Genomic DNA, 18,792 nt, shown 5'->3' with positions numbered 1-18,792 from the left:
GAGTTATTTATTGTGTTGTCTAATCCTGTGGATGCCTCATTTCGCATTGGAGGCTGGGGTTAGGGTTTCTCGTTCCGCTACTGCTCGTCTCCGCTTCCACAGTCTCAACCTGTTCGGCGAGCTGGGCGAGCTGAAAGAACGGTCGAACACCGACGATTTCTTTGCCGAATTCGTAGATTCGGGTGTCGGTAAGGACGATTCGGTAGAAAGGTTCCTTCTTTTCCCTCGGTCTTGCTCGATTCCGGGATTCTTTCTAGGGTTAGAACCATCGGTTTTTGTTTTCGGACCTTGGTTGTGTTGAAAAGGTTCGTTCTTTAGCACCGTTTACATTTGATTTATAGTCGTCTATTGGTTTTTTTTGTTTTACTTGTCTTTTTGGTTGATCCTCGTGCAAAATTATCCTTTTTCTCGCAATTATTCGCGAAAAGTGACTTCTTGAGCAGCAAATTTTTTGCTCCAAGTAGCCACAGATTGTTGTTGATATTGCAACGAGTTCTTGGAGTTGTAGATACTGTCTTTGTTGGTCTTCATGCGTGATGTTCTTTTGCTTCGAAATAGTGTCTTAAAAGCTTCCCTTTTGCTTATGTGATCACAAATTAGTGATTTTTGAGATGAGAATTGTTCTCTATGGAGTGAGACGAAGAACTTATAGTTGGTACTCTGTCAACCTGAAACTAATTTTGGGTATTCTGTGATAGATAAACGTCAGTTATGATGAATCGATCGAGATCAGTCAGAGAAACTGTTCAAGATCTTGAGTTGAGACTCGGTCCTTCTTATCTATCTAAAGTTGGAATGCCGCCTGCTGATTGTCTAAGGACTTACCGTGAGATAATATTGATCGATGATGACGGCGATTATGACAACAGGCTGATAAACCCTCCTGAACATCCAGAAGTGGTACTTGAGTAGAATGCTTACCTTGGGCTTCTTTATTTTGTTCTAGTTAGTTGATTTTTTTTGCCCCACAGTTTGAGGTATTTTGTGCTGTTTTTTGGGCTTCATGTGTATGTCTTTTAATGCAGGCATTTAGTTCCTACCCATATTCAAGTTCATGGGAACATGTAATTAGAGAAGAGGACTTGGAACTTCGTCTCGGAGTTGGAGGTAAGTGAAGCATCCTTTTGCGCAACTTACTGCTTTTAGTTTTAAGTCCTTAGTAGAAATTACTGCTCAAGTAGAAAAATGATGTATAAAACTCTTTGTACTATTTCCTGGAACTACCTGTAATTTGCTGATTGTGAAACGTTCGGAGTAAAGATGCATTTCTATAAAAATCAAATACGAAGACCTCATTGATATGCCAACATTCACAACAATATGTCACTGAAGGCAAGTTGTCTCTACTTTGTCACTTATAGCTATCCGTTGCTTATATGCTGCATGCGATTAGATATGCATCATTGTTCAAAATAGCTTAGTGGTACTAGTTATGAGATAAACTTTGTTTCAAGTTCAGCTGCCTAAAGCTTTAACGACTCAGAGGAAAATGAAGATTTTAATGGTGAATTTGGTGAGAAAGGTTGATGCTGCTTGTTGCTTTTCAGGGTCATCTATGATTTTAGAATTTAGGAGACTAGAGAAAGTTACTGCATTGTTGCATATATAATTCCTTAAAGCGCATATGTAATTCTCGAGCACATAAAGTGTAGGCCACCACTTCATACCAGTGAGACGTCTGCTCTATATCTTCGAAGTTGACTTATATATTGGCACCTAATACATTCCTTATTCCTTTTGATTCTCTGCAGCCACTCATGTCCATCTTGGGAATTCGATTTGTGGGACTAATAGATTGGAATTTAAATTTAAAGACCCAAATGCTCTGAAATCTGGCAAGGTATATATGTATTCTTGAGATGCCTTTTTCGTTTTCTAATTATCCGATAGTTTTTACTTTGATTGCCTTCTACAGTTTTAATTATTGGGATGCTTTTCTCCTTTTGGTTAAAGCTTAAAGGAGAATTGAGCAAAGCTTGGTGCCCGTGCTCTTAAATTTATGATGGTCTCCACTCTCTTCGGTGGCTTCATGGACCTTACTTTTGGTAGATATGGGGTTTTAATTCCTCCATTGGCATGAGGGTGTTTCGTAGGCCAGTTTGGTCTCCATCAGATAACGAATTATAGGATCTAAATGCAGATTCAACCATAATAACCATCAGGTTCTGGTAGAACATTGCTCCAAACATGTTTTTGGGTACTGAGTGTGACTGAGGATTCATACCTGACCCAGAAATCTAATTGATCTAGTTTTAAGGATCCATACCTATGTTGGCGGGGCTAAATCTGGGTTGGATGATCATGTCATCTGGGTTGTTGGCACCCCTAGTTTTATGTGCTAATTTGATTGTTGGCCTTTGTTTCATGTCTTTCTTAATCACCATGGTTATTGATTCATTTTAATGAAATATATCTTTAAATTATTTAGTTTTGCTGTCCTGATGTGATCTAGATACGACAGGCATCTTCCAGCCAATACCTCTGTGACTTTAATGAGGTCAAATTGAAATGTGCAATCTGCATGGACACAATGAAGGAGGAGACATCCACGACCTGTGGGCACGTGTTTTGCTGCGGTTGCATCACCAACGCGATCCGCGTGCAGCGGAGATGCCCAACTTGCCGGGAGAAACTCTCTCTGAGCAATGTTCACCGCATATACCTCCCAGGAGCAAGTTCCTGACCACTACTGACTGCACTGACATCTCGACCGAGTTTATAGCCTGGTTCCGGATGATCACCTTACGAAGGGTAGCCGATGGGTTTCGATGAACTTTCGGGTGTTTTGTAGAAGTTTTTTGTGCATTAGGTATTGTAGCAGCAGCCGTGAGTTGTAATTCTATATGTCCTGAGAATGAGAAACTGATCCCAGGTTGTATGTGTGTTTGAACTCAAAACTGGAATCAGGAAGATCTGGTCACCGATTAATCCTGCCACCACGAGACTACAAGTTTATTATTGTTAGACTGTTGAACATTGTATTGAGTTCTTTTTGCCAACTTGATGGAATTGTTACAGTCTTTTCAACTTGCCTGATGTGGAAGGTTAGCATGGCTAAGACTAACTGGACTGACATGAGTTTGATACCGGTGATGTTCAACAAGCGATTAATTCACTGAACAGGAACAAGAAAAATACAATAATTCTTGATGGAGGTTAAGCCTGCTCAGCCTCGGTTTTATATGCAGGGATGATGAATTCCATTTTGATCAACAAAAGTAATGAGAACTGATGATCTAAGCCAAATCCATATCAAACTGAGCTGACAGAATACATCTTATTGAACACCATCGGACACGCTTAAACAGCTTCTTAGGCGTAGAATACTGGAAGAGAAAGATGGACGAGTTCAGTTCTTGCTAGTGCTGCATGCCATCAGTTTGCAACGATTGGCATACTGTGCAAGACGACGGTTTCCACGGTCAGCCCGGGCCCGAAGCCGAAGAGTACTCCCCACTCCAATCCCTCGCCGGTGGTCGCCTTGCCGTCCGCCGCCGACCGGTTCCTCATCTCGTCCAGGATGAACAGCACGCAGGCGCTCGACATGTTGCCGTACTCGCTGAGCACGCGCCTCGTCGCCTGCATCTTCTCCTTCTGCAGTCCGATCTTGGCCTCCACCTGGTCGAGGATCGCCGGACCGCCGGGGTGCGCGATCCAGAAGATGGAGTTCCAGTCGTCGATCCCTAGCGGCTTGAACGCCTCCACCAGGCTCTTCTCTATGTTCTTGGATATCAGCCCCGGCACGTCCTTGAGAAGGTGGAACGTGAGGCCGACCTCCCTCAGGTGGCCGTCGATGGCGCCCTCGGAGTCCGGGACGATGGTCTGGCTGGCGGAGACGATCTGGAACAGAGGCCGCTCGATCGCGGGGTCCGGGTCGGCCCCCACGATGATGGCAGCAGCGCCGTCCCCGAACAAGGCCTGGCCGACGAGGCTGTCAAGGTGGGACTCCGAGGGCCCGCGGAAGGTGACGGCGGTGATCTCGGAGCAAACCACGAGGACGCGCGCGCCGCGGTTGTTCTCGGCCAGGTCCTTGGCGAGGCGGAGCACGGTGCCGCCCGCGAAGCAGCCCTGCTGGTACATCATGAGGCGGTTGACGGAGGGGCGGAGGCCGAGGAGCCTGGTGAGCTGGTAGTCGGCGCCGGGCATGTCGACTCCGCTGGTGGTGCAGAAGACCAGGTGGGTGATCTTGGACTTGGGCTGGCCCCACTCCTTGATGGCCTTGACGGCAGCCTCCTTCCCCAGCTTCGGAATCTCCACCACCACTATGTCCTGCCGCGCGTCCAGCGACGGCGCCATGTAAGCGCAGACGTTGGGGTTCTCCTTGAGGATCTCCTCGTTGAGGTGCATGTAACGCTTTCGGATCATCGACTTGTCGCCTGAAGCCACAGAAAACCATGCAATAACGCACAGTCCTTTGGTAAAGGAGAGAACATTTCCAGCAGAAAGCACAAGTCCTATTCTAGAACAATGACACAGCTCTTATCTAAATGCTACCAGGCAATAAAATACTACTAAATTATGGAAACAATACAACACCATCAGCTGGTTTGTGATAAGCAGGATTGTACGTATGAAATCAACAAGAAAGAAGTCACGCTTCTTGGACGACTCTCAGACTGTCTGGAGAGGCACACACTACACACTTGTCGGTCACGAAGTCTCTCAAAGATCAAGGAACAAAATAGGGTGAGTGTAATATCACAAGAAGAGGTAGAGGTAACGTACACATCCTCTTGAACTTTTCCTTGAGCTCGGTGAGGTGGTCGCTCTTGGTGATGCGGAAGTAGTAGTCGGGGTAGTCAGCTTGGTAGAGGACGTTGGCCGGCGTGGCGGTGCCGATGGCGAGCACCGCCGCGGGTCCCTCGGCCCTCTGCGACCGGCGGATCTCCTGGAGGTCGGCCATCGTTACGGACGGTGGGATGGCCGGGGAGCGGTCGTAGGAGTAGTGCCAAGGCGACGCGGAGCCGCTTCCAGGATGGAGAAGCCAAGGGGAGGCACCGGGAAGATTTATAGGGACGGAACGTGGGATGGACGATCAAATTCGATGCCACGTCGTCCGAATTCCGGTTTGGTGCACCCCGTCGCCACGTGGCCACCGGCTCCTCTCCTCCGGTTAGTTGGCGAGCCTCGTGCCCCGCTGCCTCCTCGGGCGGTAACCGCACTCGCAGCGCCCACACACAAACGGAGATCGTGAATCCTGAACCATCTGGTCCGTTCGGAACGCCGCCTGATACGTAGTTGGTAAACGCTTAGTCGAGCACTAGCAGGGGATCATCGTAACTATTGGCAGGGATATATATATATATATATATATATATATATATATATATATATATATACCAAACAATAAATGAATCGATGCGAAACCATACGAGTATAGGTTTGTATATGTCTTGATTCTCTCTTTCATATTTTCCGGTCATTCTTTCACGGTGGCTTTGGACATCTCGGAAGTTATTTGATGGACATCAATTGGTACTTAATATCATTCTAAGTGAGCAAAATTTTTTTCTCCTTAAATAAGTCATTTGTACGGTGATATCTCGTTAATAGTTATGATAAATGAAGGAGAGATACATACGGATGGATAAGAGAATAGAGTATGTCTTCGTCTCACCAACTTGGATCCCTTTTGTCTATAAATATATTTTCTTTCTCACCAACTTTCTTTCTCACCAACTTAGGTTTCTTGTGTTATGCGAGTCTCTTCTCGAAGATTTATAATGAATTCTCGTTTATAGATTCTTATATATAACATAAAATAATTCTTTTTAAAATTTATATATATTAAATATTCAAGCGGTCTAGATCTCCCAAGTGTATATATATTAGATTTTCTTTCTGTATAATAAAGATCTATGTTGAAAACTGATGAGGATAGTAATTATGATAAGACTAGGCGGACCATAGCGTCGGTCGAGGCGCATTAACGCCTGCTCAGGCTCGGTTCTTCATGCCACGCCAACACCAATGTCAGACGCTACTAGCTTGCCCCCTACAAGCGGGCATGTCAAGAAACAGTAAGCTTCCTTATAAATACCCTCGCATTCTGAACGGGAAATGGGGGACACAAAAAGACTTCTTCATCTGAATCCCCCTTAACATCAACTAACTTGATCGTCGGAGGGGTCGGGCCGAGCACCCCGACCTGACCTTTGTGCAGGGGCGAGGGCGAAGGTCCCCGCAAGACGCGAAGACGAGGAGTTCTTGCTCGGAGGAGATAACGACACCGTCCAGACCATAGCACACGACCACCTCGGTGGGCTCGAAGGCCGTCTCGTGAAGATCCTTATCATTCGGACCGGAACCCAACCGCGTCGGCCCCGAAGCCACGGCTTAAGGTTGTTTACACTAACAGTTTGGCTCGGTGAGTTCGATATTCAGTACACCCCGAAGCTCGATGAGTTCGATATTCAGTACGTCCCGAGGACCGCCACCGGCTCCTCTCCTCTGGTTTGTTGGCGAGCCTCGTGCCCTGCTACCTCCTCGGGCGATAACCGCACTCGCAGCGCCCACACACCAACGGAGATCGTGAATCCTGAACCATCTGGTCCGTACGGAACGTCGCCTGATACATAGTTGGTAAATGCTTAGTCGAGCCCTAGCAGGGGATCATTGTAACTATTGGCAAGGATATATATATATATATATATATATACCAAACAATAAATGACTTGATGCTAAACCATACGAGTATAGGTTTGTATATGTCTTGATTCTCTCTTTCGTATTTTCCGGTCATTCCTTCACGGTGGCTTTGGACATCTCGGAAGGTATATGATGGACATCAAATGGTACTTAATATCATTCTAAGTGAGCAAAATTTTTTTCTCCTTAAATAAGTCATTTGTATGGTGATACCTCGTTAATAGTTATAATGAAGGAGATATACATACGGATGGATAAGAGAATAGAGTATACCTTCTTCTCACCAACTTGGATCCCTTTTGTCTACGAATATATCTTCTTTCTCACCAACTTAGGTTCCTTGTGTTATACGAGTGTCTTCTCGAAGATTTATAATGAATTCTCATTTATGGATTCTTATATATAACATAAAATAATATTTTTTAGAAATTATATATATTAAATATTCAAGCAGTATAGATCTCCCAAGTGTATATAGATTAGATTTTCTTTCTGTATAATAAAGATCTATGTTGAGAATGATGATTAAAATAATAATAATAATAAACTCTAATAAAAGCATTTGTGCGTATGAATTCTTATGGGAGATCTATAAGGATTTCCCAAGAGTATCTCCAAAATATTTGAGATGAAATATTATATTTAAATTAAGTTTTGAATGAGTAAATATTATTGAAATAATGATAACGTCATAAGAAAAAGACTTGTAGAATGACAAAAGCACATTAGGTTTTCTTTTGTATGTTTTTTGTTAATTTATGTTTTTGTTAACCTCGTTAGGTTTTCTTTTGTAGAATGACAAATGTATGGATCCATACATTTTAATTGTAAAAAATAAATAAATAAATAAATAAAATGAATGATCTTTTTGAAAACAAATCAAAAGAAGAAAGAAGATGGAACATAAACCATTTCTCTTCATGATGTCCTCATAAATATATTAGATTTTATATAATCTCATCCAAATTAGATAATGTAAATTAATTTATTTATTGTTTTATTTTTTTAGAAAATAAAATAAAATTTATAATAATATTATCCATAATACCTTATGCAATAAATAATATTATCGATTAATCATCATATGACATATGTCCTCGCATCGAAACTGAAAAAAGAAGATAAAATTTATCATTCATATTTGCTTGTATTGATATGGGTTCAAAGCATAGAATTATAGATTCTCTTTACCTTTTTTTGTTGGCAAGAAGTCAATTAAAGATTATTAAAATAAAAATAAAAAATCAACCTCTCAAATTTTGTTAATATTTAATTTTACACTGTCAACATATCATTTGTTTACTATTAATTATTATACTTATTTATCTTATGTTATTAACTTGAATATGGAAGAGATTGAATCAGAAAACATCTTTCGAACTTAATTTTTACGTGAGTGATATATCAGAAAGCTCGATGTCTTTATCTTGATGATACATCAGATAATCCTATACATATATATGGGTTTGAATCACTAACCTGAATATTAATCATGTCTTCGTATAACAGCTTGCATCCAAAATTTTTAGTATTTAATATTTCTAACCTAATCGTTATGGAAATGCTTGCATGATTAATAGGGACAATAACAAGCAGTTAATTTTCTATTAATTAAAATGATTACTTTCATCGAAAAATAACAAGATGTGGTGGCTGTCGGGCCCAAGTCGGTGTGGGTTCGCAGCTGTGACGCGTCGCCCAAACGTCGCAGTCGACGTGTCGAGATCCGACGCAGCAGAACTCTCCCGACGTCGCCGCTGTCCGCCACCGTCATGTCAACACAACCGCCTCTCTCGAACGTGGTGGAGAAGCCGAGACCTTTCTTCGATGCTCTTGGACACGACATCTCATCGATCGGCCGTGATTCGTTTAACCGCGCGAGATAAGATGCTGCCATCCTCACCTCCGAAGAAGAAGACTCTTCCTTGAGGGTTTGCGCGCGCTCTGCTTAGGATTGTGACGAGATGGTGAGTGGATGGATCTCGTTTCGGATGTTCCTGTGCAATTCTTGCTCTTTTGATACGACGCTACTGACGTCTACAGGTGCTTCCGGGTGACATCGATCTGCTCGACCCTCCGCCGGAGCTCGAGAAGAGACGCCACAAGAAGAAGCGCCTCGTTCAGTCTCCGAACTCCTTCTTCATGGTACGTCTCCTTGTTTTCATCAAACGTCTGTTTCTTCCTTGTTCTTTAGCCGACAAACCTTCTTCACCGTTGATTCTTGTCGATTGAAGGATGTGAAGTGCCAAGGGTGCTTCAACATGTGAGTTCCGATCACAAACTGTGTTCTTTAAGTAGGTCTTCTTCGCTTCTCTGGCGCTGTATGGTAGTTTATGGACGTAACGTTGCTGGGCTCATGCATGCAGAACTACCGTGTTTAGTCACTCTCAGACGGTGGTGATCTGTGGGAACTGCCAAACTGTGCTCTGTCAGCCAACCGGCGGTCGAGCCCGGCTTACCGAGGGGTGCTCCTTCCGGCGGAAGACCGACTGATGCTTGCTTGCTCCTTCCTCCTTCCTTCTCCCTCCTAGCTATTACTCAAAAGAGGTTATATGTCAAGCTTATCGAGGATGCTCTGTTACTGAACAGCGAGTGGATAGTGTGTTGGTGATGTAGATTACTGGCTTTGCTGTTTCGCAAAGTATAATCTATAGTACGTATACAACGTGAAGAAAGATACATGCTTTAACAATAAGAATCCATTATAGTCACTTAATTTCCGTTGCTACCATATGCAGCCTGTTTACATTGCAGCAACAGTAGTTTCCAGGCCCAAGTTAGAAGAAGACTAGTTCAGCTGTCAGATGGAGTGACAGATACGATGTCAATGAATTCACCTTGGTTGGCACCTACGGATTTGTCTCCGGGGTCAGGACTTGACTGTCATTCAAGCTGCAGCTCCAACCATAGATTAGAAGGCTTTCAAACGCCTCATCTGATTCGTTCATGAGCCATCATCCACACAAGTCAAAGTTGCCTTTTCTGGTTGCAGAGTCATGCATGGAGATTTTTTGTTTGATGGATCGACACCTAACGTTGACAAACTTCCACTAATAACGTACTCGACCATGGCATTTCCAGTTCCCTCAACCAGACGATGGTGCCAAACTTCAGTGGAGTGAGCTCCCAGAAGTTGGGTGACATCTGAGATCCAATCCGAAACTATGGTCTTTCCCCTGCGAAACCGCGGTTCACAAGGCATAGCCCTCGAAACCTACGCATCAGCTAACACAAGCGTGGCAGTGTGCAGGTGATCCAAGCCATTACTGGTGCACGGTCGCTGTCTCTCCACCGCAGACACAGGCGGGCAAGCTATCCAAACACCCGCCTTCACATGGCGGGTGCAAAGTATTTACCTCCGATCATGAAGCTGGTGCGAATCTTGATGCGATCGTAAGGTTGTAATTCACATAGATCCTGATCTTGTTTGTGGACTCCATCACCCCCCATGAAATCTAGCTGGTTAGCCTGCCAAGATTGTTAGGTAAGTTAGGTGTTCCAATTCAACTCTACCCAAGAGGACGATCATAATTATAAAATATACACACACATATATATATATATATATATATATATATATATATATCAATCGAACACTCCACGGCGAGCAATAAGCTATCAGGACCTTTATTTATCGTCCTTACCCAAAGAGCATATGCTATCATCGGTCGATAAGTCATCGTCGGTGGTGGTGTAAGGATCTGTGACCTGTTCTTTGGATAATTGCAGGGCCTTTTCGTGCAATTCCAGTAACGTGGGGGGGGTCGCGGGGCCCACAGCGGGGCGGGGTTTCAACCGTCCGTTGCGTGACCCACCCGAGCCTTTTATGATACGTCATTGCGTCGAGATCAAGCTTCGATGTTGGAATGCTGACCGTACCATTGACGAATCATAGGTTACATAATTGGGCGACAAAAGATAAAACAGAGTTAAACTGTAATTATTCTCATATTCTCCAATATAATAATAATAATAATAATAATACTTTAATATTATTATTTTTAATAAATATAAATAAAAAAGGCAACCCCGTATGGCCATAATCATACTTGTTTGTGTGTGGAGCCCGCTGCTTCGACCGACATGTTCTATATCGTGTGGGAGGAAATGGATAAGATCAAATCGACCACTGACTCCTTGCAGCTGCTCCCAATTTGGCTTGGTGCCAGATTAGCTGAACGATAGTCGAACAGAAGGCAGGAGAGGAAGTGATTCGCCCGAAGCTAAGGTAAAAGATGCAAATCTTGCTCGAGTCTTGCAGTTTCACATTATATATATATGGCTTTTGATCATGTCATCGTTCACATGATTCCATAACCTTGGAGCAGGCATAATGACATCATATTTTCATTGAATCATATACCACGCGCGACCATCCATCCACATTATTGTGTTAGATATGTTGTATTGTCATGAATATTCGTGCTGTGACATCAATCACCTTCTCCCGTGAAATCATGTGGCACGCCTGATGTAGCTTTCCACTCGTCATTCACGCAACGGCGTTGAGACTGGGACCCAGAAATTTAATTAGACGTGGCCCTATTTATCGGTACAAATATCTCGCTAAGTAATCAATTCCGATCCGACCCGACCGGTTCTGAGTTTATTTACCGGTCCGATTCAATTGGACCGACAAAGACCGGTTTATTTCTATACGGACACATAGGCCACCGCACGTGAGCTCGGAGAAGCGGGACCCGCTTCGGGGTCGGATTCTGAGCCCACTGGTTTGTCGGGTCGGCGACAGCTCAGCTTGCAGGTCGAAAAACTCGGTCCCTTTTGTCCGGAGTATGAAGGATTGAGTGATATAAATTATATTCAAATATATAAGAATAAATACACTAATTCTGATAAATGAGTAAAAGCCTCATACTGAAATGGACACAAGTAAAGGCTTAAGTTCCTATGCAAAAGGGGAGTTCATGAAACACATTGCGTGTGAGATGTTTATGCTCTCTGCCTCTTCCTTTAAGACCGGTCATCAGTGGGATTAATGTCCTTCCACTGTAGAAACACTTTCCTTCTATGATCAAGATTTCCTAACGAGCCCTGAGAATGCACGTCACATACCTTCCCTCGCCATGGAAGAGAGGGTGAAGAGTGGACGAAATCAAAGTTGAAGAGATGATGATGGAGCAAAAATGACTGCTTGTAGCTCGAGAAATCCAAGGAGGAGGGAGCAAAACCGGATGAGCCCACAGTGGGGAGAGAGAGAGAGAGAGAGAGAGAGAGAGAGGGAGGTGGGTCGATGAAATCGAGAACAGGGTGGCGCCACCTACCATTTCCTTGGTTAAAGAAAGCCAAAGGTGGGACCTTTTTTCCAGTATAAAATGGGGCGGGGAGTCCAGTCTCTTCTCACCAATCCATCCCGACTGCGTTTATTGCGTTTTCTTGATTTCCACTGTTTGCGCTGCGTCTGTCTCCTTTCCTCCTCCTCGGCTTCTTCGTTTTGGTTCTCTTTCCGAGGGTAAAGTTCTCTTCTTCGCGCCTCCGGAGAACAGATTGTTTGTGGTAGTGTTTCTCCCACAAACTTCTGGTTTTGGTAGTCTTGGTGTAGCGGAATCAAAGATTAAGTTTTGTTAGTAACGTTACCTGCAAAAGATTCTGCGCTCTCTGTTCTTGAAATCTTTCGACCACTATATACGGCGGAAACATAACATTCTTGGGAGAGAAATGAGAGAAAATTTCTGGTGAAAGCATCTAATTTCCCCCCTCGTTGTCAAAACGAGGAAATCATGCTAAAATAACTTCATGTTTTGTTGCCTCTGCTCGATTTTTTCGTGGGTTCTCAAGAAGATTTTGTGCAGAGAGAAGGTTTCGCATCTTTCGCTTGCTCTTTTCTACCAAAACCTGCCCAATCTTTTCTGCGACTGCCGTTGCCTGCAATATTTCGTGTCGGAAAGCAGAGAAATCAGAGGAAGCTTCAATCCTTTTGCATGTAGATACTGAAACTCCTCATTGAAAACCTCGGAGAAGGCAAGGAAAAAGACGACTTTGAAGCCTGAAACCCTTTCCTTCTGCCAGTGCGTCATAACACGTTTCAAATGTGAAGTAGATTTCTCCCCTCTGTCAGTAACCCGGACGCCTCTCTCTCTCTCTCTATGCTGACTGCTTAGCAGAGCTGATTACATCTTCTTTTAGAATATTTCTCAGACAAACACTGCTGTCAAGTTCTCTTGTTTTCCCCTGCTTTCTTCAAGATCTAGTCTAGTACCTTTGCATGCACTTGCCAACTCAACCTCTGAACCTTTTCCAATATATGTAATCCTTTCTTCCCTGTCCCGTTCTTGGATCTGTTATGGTAGAATGTTATTCCTGTTTTACGGCAAAATTGAGATTTTTTCCTGGGTATTTTGGCTGGTCTTTTGTGCTGTCATCAGCATCTCTTTCCTCCTCGTTAAACTGTATTATGCTTTCAATTATCCAGTTATTTTTGGATGATCTGCCGCGTGATCTTTCTTAGATCTTTCCCTGTTCTCACTCTGGATCTCAGCTACATCTTCCACATCTGCCTTGCTGACCTTCTCTGGCTTTCTTGCACTGCAGGCTTTTTGAGGTTTGAAGGAGATCAGCGGCAGCGATGCCTCAGCGAACCTTGACTCGCGCCCACAGCGTTCGGGAGCGCATTGGCGACTCTCTTTCTTCCCATCCCAATGAACTCGTGGCCCTTTTCTCAAGGTTTGCAGCCATCTTAGTTAGATCTTGCGTCTTGCTTTTGTAAATGGATGTCAGATCTATGCATGCATGCTTAGATAGCTGCAAAGAATGACTGCTCTACCTGTGAACATCTATGATTTCTTGCACTCGCGACCATTAGCATTCAGATTCGTGAAAACGTGTTTACGATTGCATGATTCATTCGGCAGGTTCATTAATCAGGGGAAGGGGATGCTGCAGCCTCACCAGCTGCTGGCAGAATATGCAGCTGCGTTTTCTGAAGCAGATAGGGAGAAGCTGAAGGACGGGGCCTTTGAGGATGTCATTAAGGCAGCACAGGTATATAAGTTGGACGATGACACATTCTCTTTCATTCCACCAATTCATCTGTTTTCCTGAACATTACATTAACTCCAATGCAGGAAGCCATAGTCATTCCTCCATGGGTTGCTTTAGCCATCCGGCCGCGCCCCGGAGTCTGGGAGCACGTCCGGGTGAACATTAGCGAGCTTGCCGTGGAAGAGTTGACTGTGCCCGAGTACCTGCACTTTAAGGAAGAACTTGTTGATGGAAGGTGGGTGATCCAATATCAGGAAATAATTGTCCAATTTTTTTTGCCGTGAAACAAAAATTTGATCTTCTTGTTGCATCTTTCTTATCCTCTTTCAGCTCACAAAACAATAACTTTGTGCTGGAGTTGGATTTTGAGCCCTTCAATGCTTCGTTCCCTCGCCCTTCATTATCAAAATCCATTGGAAATGGAGTGCAGTTCCTTAACCGACACCTTTCCTCAAAGTTATTCCATGACAAAGAAAGCATGTACCCCTTGCTAAATTTCCTGCGGCAGCACAACTACAAGGGCATGGTATTTATTTCTTCTCTAGATCTATATAGCACATATAGTTATCTCACATTTTTCGCTAGTGGTTATGAATTTGGTTTTAGCATTCTTGTTCTGTCCGGTGAATATATAAATATCAAATTTAATATTCAGGAAAACCTATTTAAGCATCTAATAAAAATTTTAGAGTACCTTCAAAACTATTTGTAGTTAAGGGTAAGAAATTGGTGCCCAAACATAACTAATCATGCTCACTACATAATTGGTACTTTTACACTGAAGATTTAGCCAAGTATAACTGTCAATACTCATGTTAAAATCAAGTGCTGCTCTTTTCTGTGATATCGTATTGTTTAAATCATATATATCATTAATTTTATTGGAGTTTGTGATCCTTGCAGTCGATGATGCTCAATGATAGGATACAAAGCCTTAGTGCTCTTCAAGCTGCATTAAGGAAGGCTGAGCAACATCTATTGAGCATCCCATCTGCCACCCCATACTCAGAATTCAACCACAGGTAAATTGGTAGTCGATCATTTTTTTTCCTTGTTCGATTTTCTCTGGCTGACTATTTATGAAACTGGAATATATAATGGAAGTCTCTCTGTGATGCAAAGGTGGCAACTTTTTTACATGTTGTGTTTGATCAGACTCTTTCAATTTGGCTGGTTTCAGATTTCAAGAGCTTGGCTTGGAGAAAGGTTGGGGTGACACGGCTCAGCGTGTGTACGAGAACATTCATCTGCTACTGGACCTTCTGGAGGCACCTGATCCTTGTACCTTGGAGAACTTCCTTGGGACAATTCCTATGATGTTTAATGTTGTGATCCTTTCTCCGCATGGCTACTTTGCCCAAGCTAATGTCTTGGGGTATCCTGACACTGGTGGTCAGGTATGACTAGATCTCAAAGAATGTCAACTCTCGTAATAGTCAAATTTCTTCTGCTTCTCACAAGACCTTTGTTTGCAGGTTGTTTATATCTTGGATCAAGTCCGTGCCTTAGAAAATGAGATGCTGCTGAGGATCAAGCGCCAAGGGCTTGACATCACACCCCGAATTCTTATTGTAAGATTTGAGAGGAGATTAGATTGGCTTCTTGCACTGTCATTAGATCTTATCTAGTCCTTAGACATTTTAAGGAAATTTATGGTCGATGCACCCTGCCTGAGATTAAATTGCTGGGATGATGCAGGTTACCAGATTGCTTCCTGATGCAGTAGGCACTACTTGCGGACAGAAACTTGAGAAGGTCATTGGCACCGAGCACACTCACATTCTACGAGTTCCATTTAGAACAGAGAACGGAATCGTCCGCAAATGGATTTCCCGTTTCGAAGTGTGGCCTTACCTTGAGACCTATACTGAGGTAAATCTTAGTCTTGTAAGCTTGTTTTCAGTATCTCAGTGGCTTGGGCATGGATCTGCTTTGATAAACTTGTGCGTGAAAGTTTATCAATGATGTTTTTTGATGATAGGATGTAGCAAATGAGTTGGCTGGAGAACTGCAGACCACCCCTGATCTGATCATTGGAAACTACAGTGATGGAAATCTAGTTTCGACTTTGCTAGCACATAAATTAGGAGTAACCCAGGTTTGAATCACTTAGTTTGCAACTGCACATTAGACGGTATGAGATTTCTGCGTCACTGATGCTTATTGTCTTTCACATGCAGTGCACCATCGCCCATGCACTGGAGAAAACGAAGTATCCTAACTCGGACATCTATTGGAAGAAGTTTGAGAATCAGTATCATTTCTCTTGCCAATTCACAGCTGATTTGATTGCGATGAATCATGCTGACTTTATCATCACTAGCACCTTCCAGGAAATTGCTGGGAGGTACTAATCATCCTTTGTTTCAATCGGGATACTAGAATGGCTATTGGAATCTAAGAGAATTTCTTCATATCTTGTATTGTTTCAGCAAGGATACCGTGGGGCAGTATGAGTCTCACACCGCTTTTACTCTTCCTGGTCTCTACCGAGTTGTTCATGGAATCGATGTGTTTGACCCAAAGTTCAACATTGTCTCCCCTGGAGCTGATTTGTCGATATACTTCCCGTACACAGAGAAGCAAAAGAGACTCACTTCCCTCCACCCCGAGATTGAGGAGCTGCTCTTCAACCCTGAAGATAACACTGAGCACAAGTATGACCTGTTCTTTCAACTAAATTTGTCATTCTTCCCGGATCACACAGTGACTAACTCAAGAGTCCTTGCAGGGGTGTGCTGAATGACACAAAAAAACCCATTATATTCTCCATGGCAAGGCTGGACCGAGTGAAGAACTTGACAGGTCTGGTCGAGTTCTATGGCCGGAATGAACGTTTGAAGGAGTTGGTGAACCTTGTGGTAGTGTGTGGAGACCACGGGAAAGAGTCCAAGGATCTCGAGGAACAAGCGGAATTTAAGAAGATGTACGATCTCATTGAGAAGTACAATCTTAATGGGCACATTCGCTGGATCTCAGCCCAGATGAACCGTGTTCGCAACGGCGAGCTCTACCGATACATTGCTGACACAAAAGGAGCTTTCATTCAGGTACTTGCTACTCTTTTTCTGTAGAAACAATTGCATGCCAAGCTGAAGTTTCACCAACCTGCATCTTTTGCTTTGGTTTTATGTAGCCTGCCTTCTACGAAGCCTTTGGACTCACCGTCGTCGAGTCCATGACCTGTGGGCTGCCCACCTTTGCAACTGTTCATGGAGGACCTGGCGAAATTATAGTAGATGGAGTTTCTGGCTTCCACATTGACCCTTATCAGGGTGACAAGGCTGCTGAAATCATCGTAAATTTCTTTGAGAAGTGCAAGGAAGACCCAACCCACTGGGACAAGATCTCGCTAGGAGGGCTGAAAAGAATTGAAGAGAAGTAAGATCCCGTCTTGGTAACCCCTTCTTGTCTTGAAGGCCAATTTCGGATCAGTATCAATTATCTTAACCTCTTCATTAAAATCAAATAAAATTAGGTACACTTGGAAGCTCTACTCGGAGAGGCTGATGACACTCTCTGGAGTTTATGGTTTCTGGAAGTATGTCTCCAACCTGGACAGGCGCGAGACTCGCCGTTACCTCGAGATGTTCTACGCTCTTAAGTATCGCAACCTGGTAAAAGCCTCACACCTGGATCAGTCCATTTGAGAAGCTTATCGATCGTGTCATACGACTAATGTTTGCATTGACTCCTTTCATTTCAGGCAAAGTCTGTTCCTCTGGCAGTCGATGGAGAAGCCATTAATGGCTCCAAGTAGCTCGATCTGTTTGTTTGCATGTCTGAGATTTAGAAGGTAGAGTCTGTTCCTCCCAGACCCTGCATCGGCGGGAGTCTTATCCATTGGGTCCGTTTGTCTTCTTAGGTTTTGTTCTTCACGAGTTTCATGTCTCAACTAATGTGAGGGTTGCGCCTTTTCTTTTCTTTGGCAAGATTGAAACTTGCTGTTGTCTTCGAGGTTTCCAGTGTGAGGTCTAAGGCTGTAATGTCATGCCATGCCATGGCATGCTGCAATAAAAGTACCTTCCCTTTGATTCCAAAATAGTACTCGGACTATGAACATGTTGTGGACGATTTCCTTATTTCAGCAAACATCACACAAGCATTCAAGAATGCAGTGGTCCTCGAATCAAAACTGCAAGAATAACACAGGAAAATTTTCTCTGGTTCAAACTTATTGAATAGTACATTAACCATCAACTCGGGTTCAGATCCAAGTGAGGCAAGCTATGTGCTGTCACTTCAAACTTGTGAATGGTGGATGCATCTGTCGTTCAAGGGAAAAGCAGTCATCAGCTTTGGCAAGCCATCGACTTGCAGGTTCATCTTGAATGGCTGCTGTCACAACAAACACAATCTGCTACCATTAAGCAGTGTAGATTTTGGCCATGGTTATAAAAATATGTTTTTCCATACAGAAAGAGACATCTTATAATCTGATGCAGACAAGCTAACCCTGTAGCAGCAGAAACAGTGTCAGGATCTTATCCAACCATCATCTGGAGGAACATTGATGCCCGGATCTATCTTATACGATATATTGGTGGTCTGAATGTAGTAGGTGGAATCCAGACAGATAGAGATAGAGAGAGAGTTGGAGAAGACAGCTCTGATACATGGTCAATTGAAGGCACAGATGAAGTTGGCCACCTGTTACATGTGCCTCTTGAAGGCCTCAGAGGACACATGGCCGACGATGCTGGGGAAAAGCGAAAGAGCAAACCAAGAAGAAGCACGATTCCAGGATCCACTTCCATGGTTGAATTCTGGAGGGAAGACTTCTTCTCCGAGGAAAAGGACCATTACTGGAGCTACAGTAATTAGTCCTCGGTGAACTGTAACAGGTGATCGGTACAATCTGACCCATGGGACTTCCACTATGGGAAGACTATTATTGATGACAGCAGGCAGCTCAGCTCCTACAGAACAACGAAATCCAGATTGTGATCTAAATTATACCTCCTGAAGTCAAAAAAGCTTCATGGCCTTTCCACAAAGTTTCTGCAGGTGGGTTGTAATCAACTCCATCTCCAATACTGCAAGTGCTGGTAAATGATACTGACTCGCCACCTTGCTGAGTTCTTCCATTTGTTTTCTGTCAAAAGTGGGGGAATAATAGAAGATTGCTGAATCATTCAGGCAAGC

At 43.5% G+C, this 18,792-nt stretch overlaps 4 protein-coding genes across 8 annotated transcripts; 3 read left to right on the top strand and 1 right to left on the bottom strand.

The window, feature by feature from the left end:
- The first annotated feature begins 28 nt into the window (after window positions 1-28).
- LOC103987504 (uncharacterized RING finger protein C548.05c) lies at window positions 29-3,027 on the top strand. Of its 3 annotated transcripts, none has more exons than XM_009405829.3 (5): window positions 29-188; window positions 699-900; window positions 1,026-1,107; window positions 1,752-1,840; window positions 2,462-3,027. In XM_009405829.3, exons 2-5 carry the CDS (start codon window positions 712-714, stop codon window positions 2,681-2,683), a joined length of 582 nt encoding a protein of 193 aa, XP_009404104.2. In that variant the 5' UTR covers window positions 29-188; window positions 699-711; the 3' UTR covers window positions 2,684-3,027. The 3 variants fall into 3 exon arrangements, with proteins under 3 accessions (XP_009404104.2, XP_009404103.2, XP_018683112.2); XM_009405828.3 differs by having other exon boundaries at window positions 2,453-3,027; XM_018827567.2 differs by having other exon boundaries at window positions 29-210; window positions 2,453-3,027.
- Window positions 3,028-3,222: 195 nt separating this feature from the next.
- On the bottom strand, window positions 3,223-4,974 carry LOC135614663 (chalcone synthase 2-like). The gene is made up of 2 exons (XM_065112261.1): window positions 4,726-4,974; window positions 3,223-4,376 (listed from the first exon to the last, which is right to left on the bottom strand). The coding sequence occupies exons 1-2, from the start codon at window positions 4,901-4,903 to the stop codon at window positions 3,376-3,378; spliced, it is 1,179 nt and encodes a 392-aa protein (XP_064968333.1). The 5' UTR covers window positions 4,904-4,974; the 3' UTR covers window positions 3,223-3,375.
- A 3,488-nt stretch (window positions 4,975-8,462) lies between these two features.
- LOC135613472 (small ribosomal subunit protein eS27w-like) lies at window positions 8,463-9,368 on the top strand. Its single transcript, XM_065110502.1, has 4 exons — window positions 8,463-8,615; window positions 8,692-8,793; window positions 8,883-8,911; window positions 9,015-9,368. Exons 1-4 carry the CDS (start codon window positions 8,613-8,615, stop codon window positions 9,139-9,141), a joined length of 261 nt encoding a protein of 86 aa, XP_064966574.1. The 5' UTR covers window positions 8,463-8,612; the 3' UTR covers window positions 9,142-9,368.
- Window positions 9,369-11,970: 2,602 nt separating this feature from the next.
- LOC135614662 (sucrose synthase 2) lies at window positions 11,971-17,689 on the top strand. 3 transcript variants are annotated; one of them, XM_065112257.1, is made up of 16 exons: window positions 11,971-12,118; window positions 13,198-13,329; window positions 13,518-13,647; window positions 13,731-13,882; window positions 13,978-14,173; window positions 14,551-14,669; window positions 14,828-15,044; window positions 15,123-15,218; window positions 15,346-15,519; window positions 15,629-15,745; window positions 15,828-15,994; window positions 16,080-16,304; window positions 16,379-16,697; window positions 16,784-17,028; window positions 17,126-17,264; window positions 17,354-17,689. In XM_065112257.1, the coding sequence occupies exons 2-16, from the start codon at window positions 13,232-13,234 to the stop codon at window positions 17,405-17,407; spliced, it is 2,448 nt and encodes an 815-aa protein (XP_064968329.1). In that variant the 5' UTR covers window positions 11,971-12,118; window positions 13,198-13,231; the 3' UTR covers window positions 17,408-17,689. The 3 variants fall into 3 exon arrangements, with proteins under 3 accessions (XP_064968329.1, XP_064968330.1, XP_064968332.1); XM_065112258.1 differs by having other exon boundaries at window positions 12,008-12,162; XM_065112260.1 differs by lacking the exon at window positions 11,971-12,118 and adding an exon at window positions 12,894-12,912.
- Window positions 17,690-18,792: the final 1,103 nt, after the last annotated feature.

Source organism: Musa acuminata, chromosome BXJ2-6, assembly GCF_036884655.1.
Source record: "Musa acuminata AAA Group cultivar baxijiao chromosome BXJ2-6, Cavendish_Baxijiao_AAA, whole genome shotgun sequence".
In the NCBI taxonomy this organism is placed as follows: domain Eukaryota; kingdom Viridiplantae; phylum Streptophyta; class Magnoliopsida; order Zingiberales; family Musaceae; genus Musa; species Musa acuminata.
Note: the sequence above shows the minus strand (reverse complement) of the source record. Positions and strands in the feature narration are given on the sequence as shown.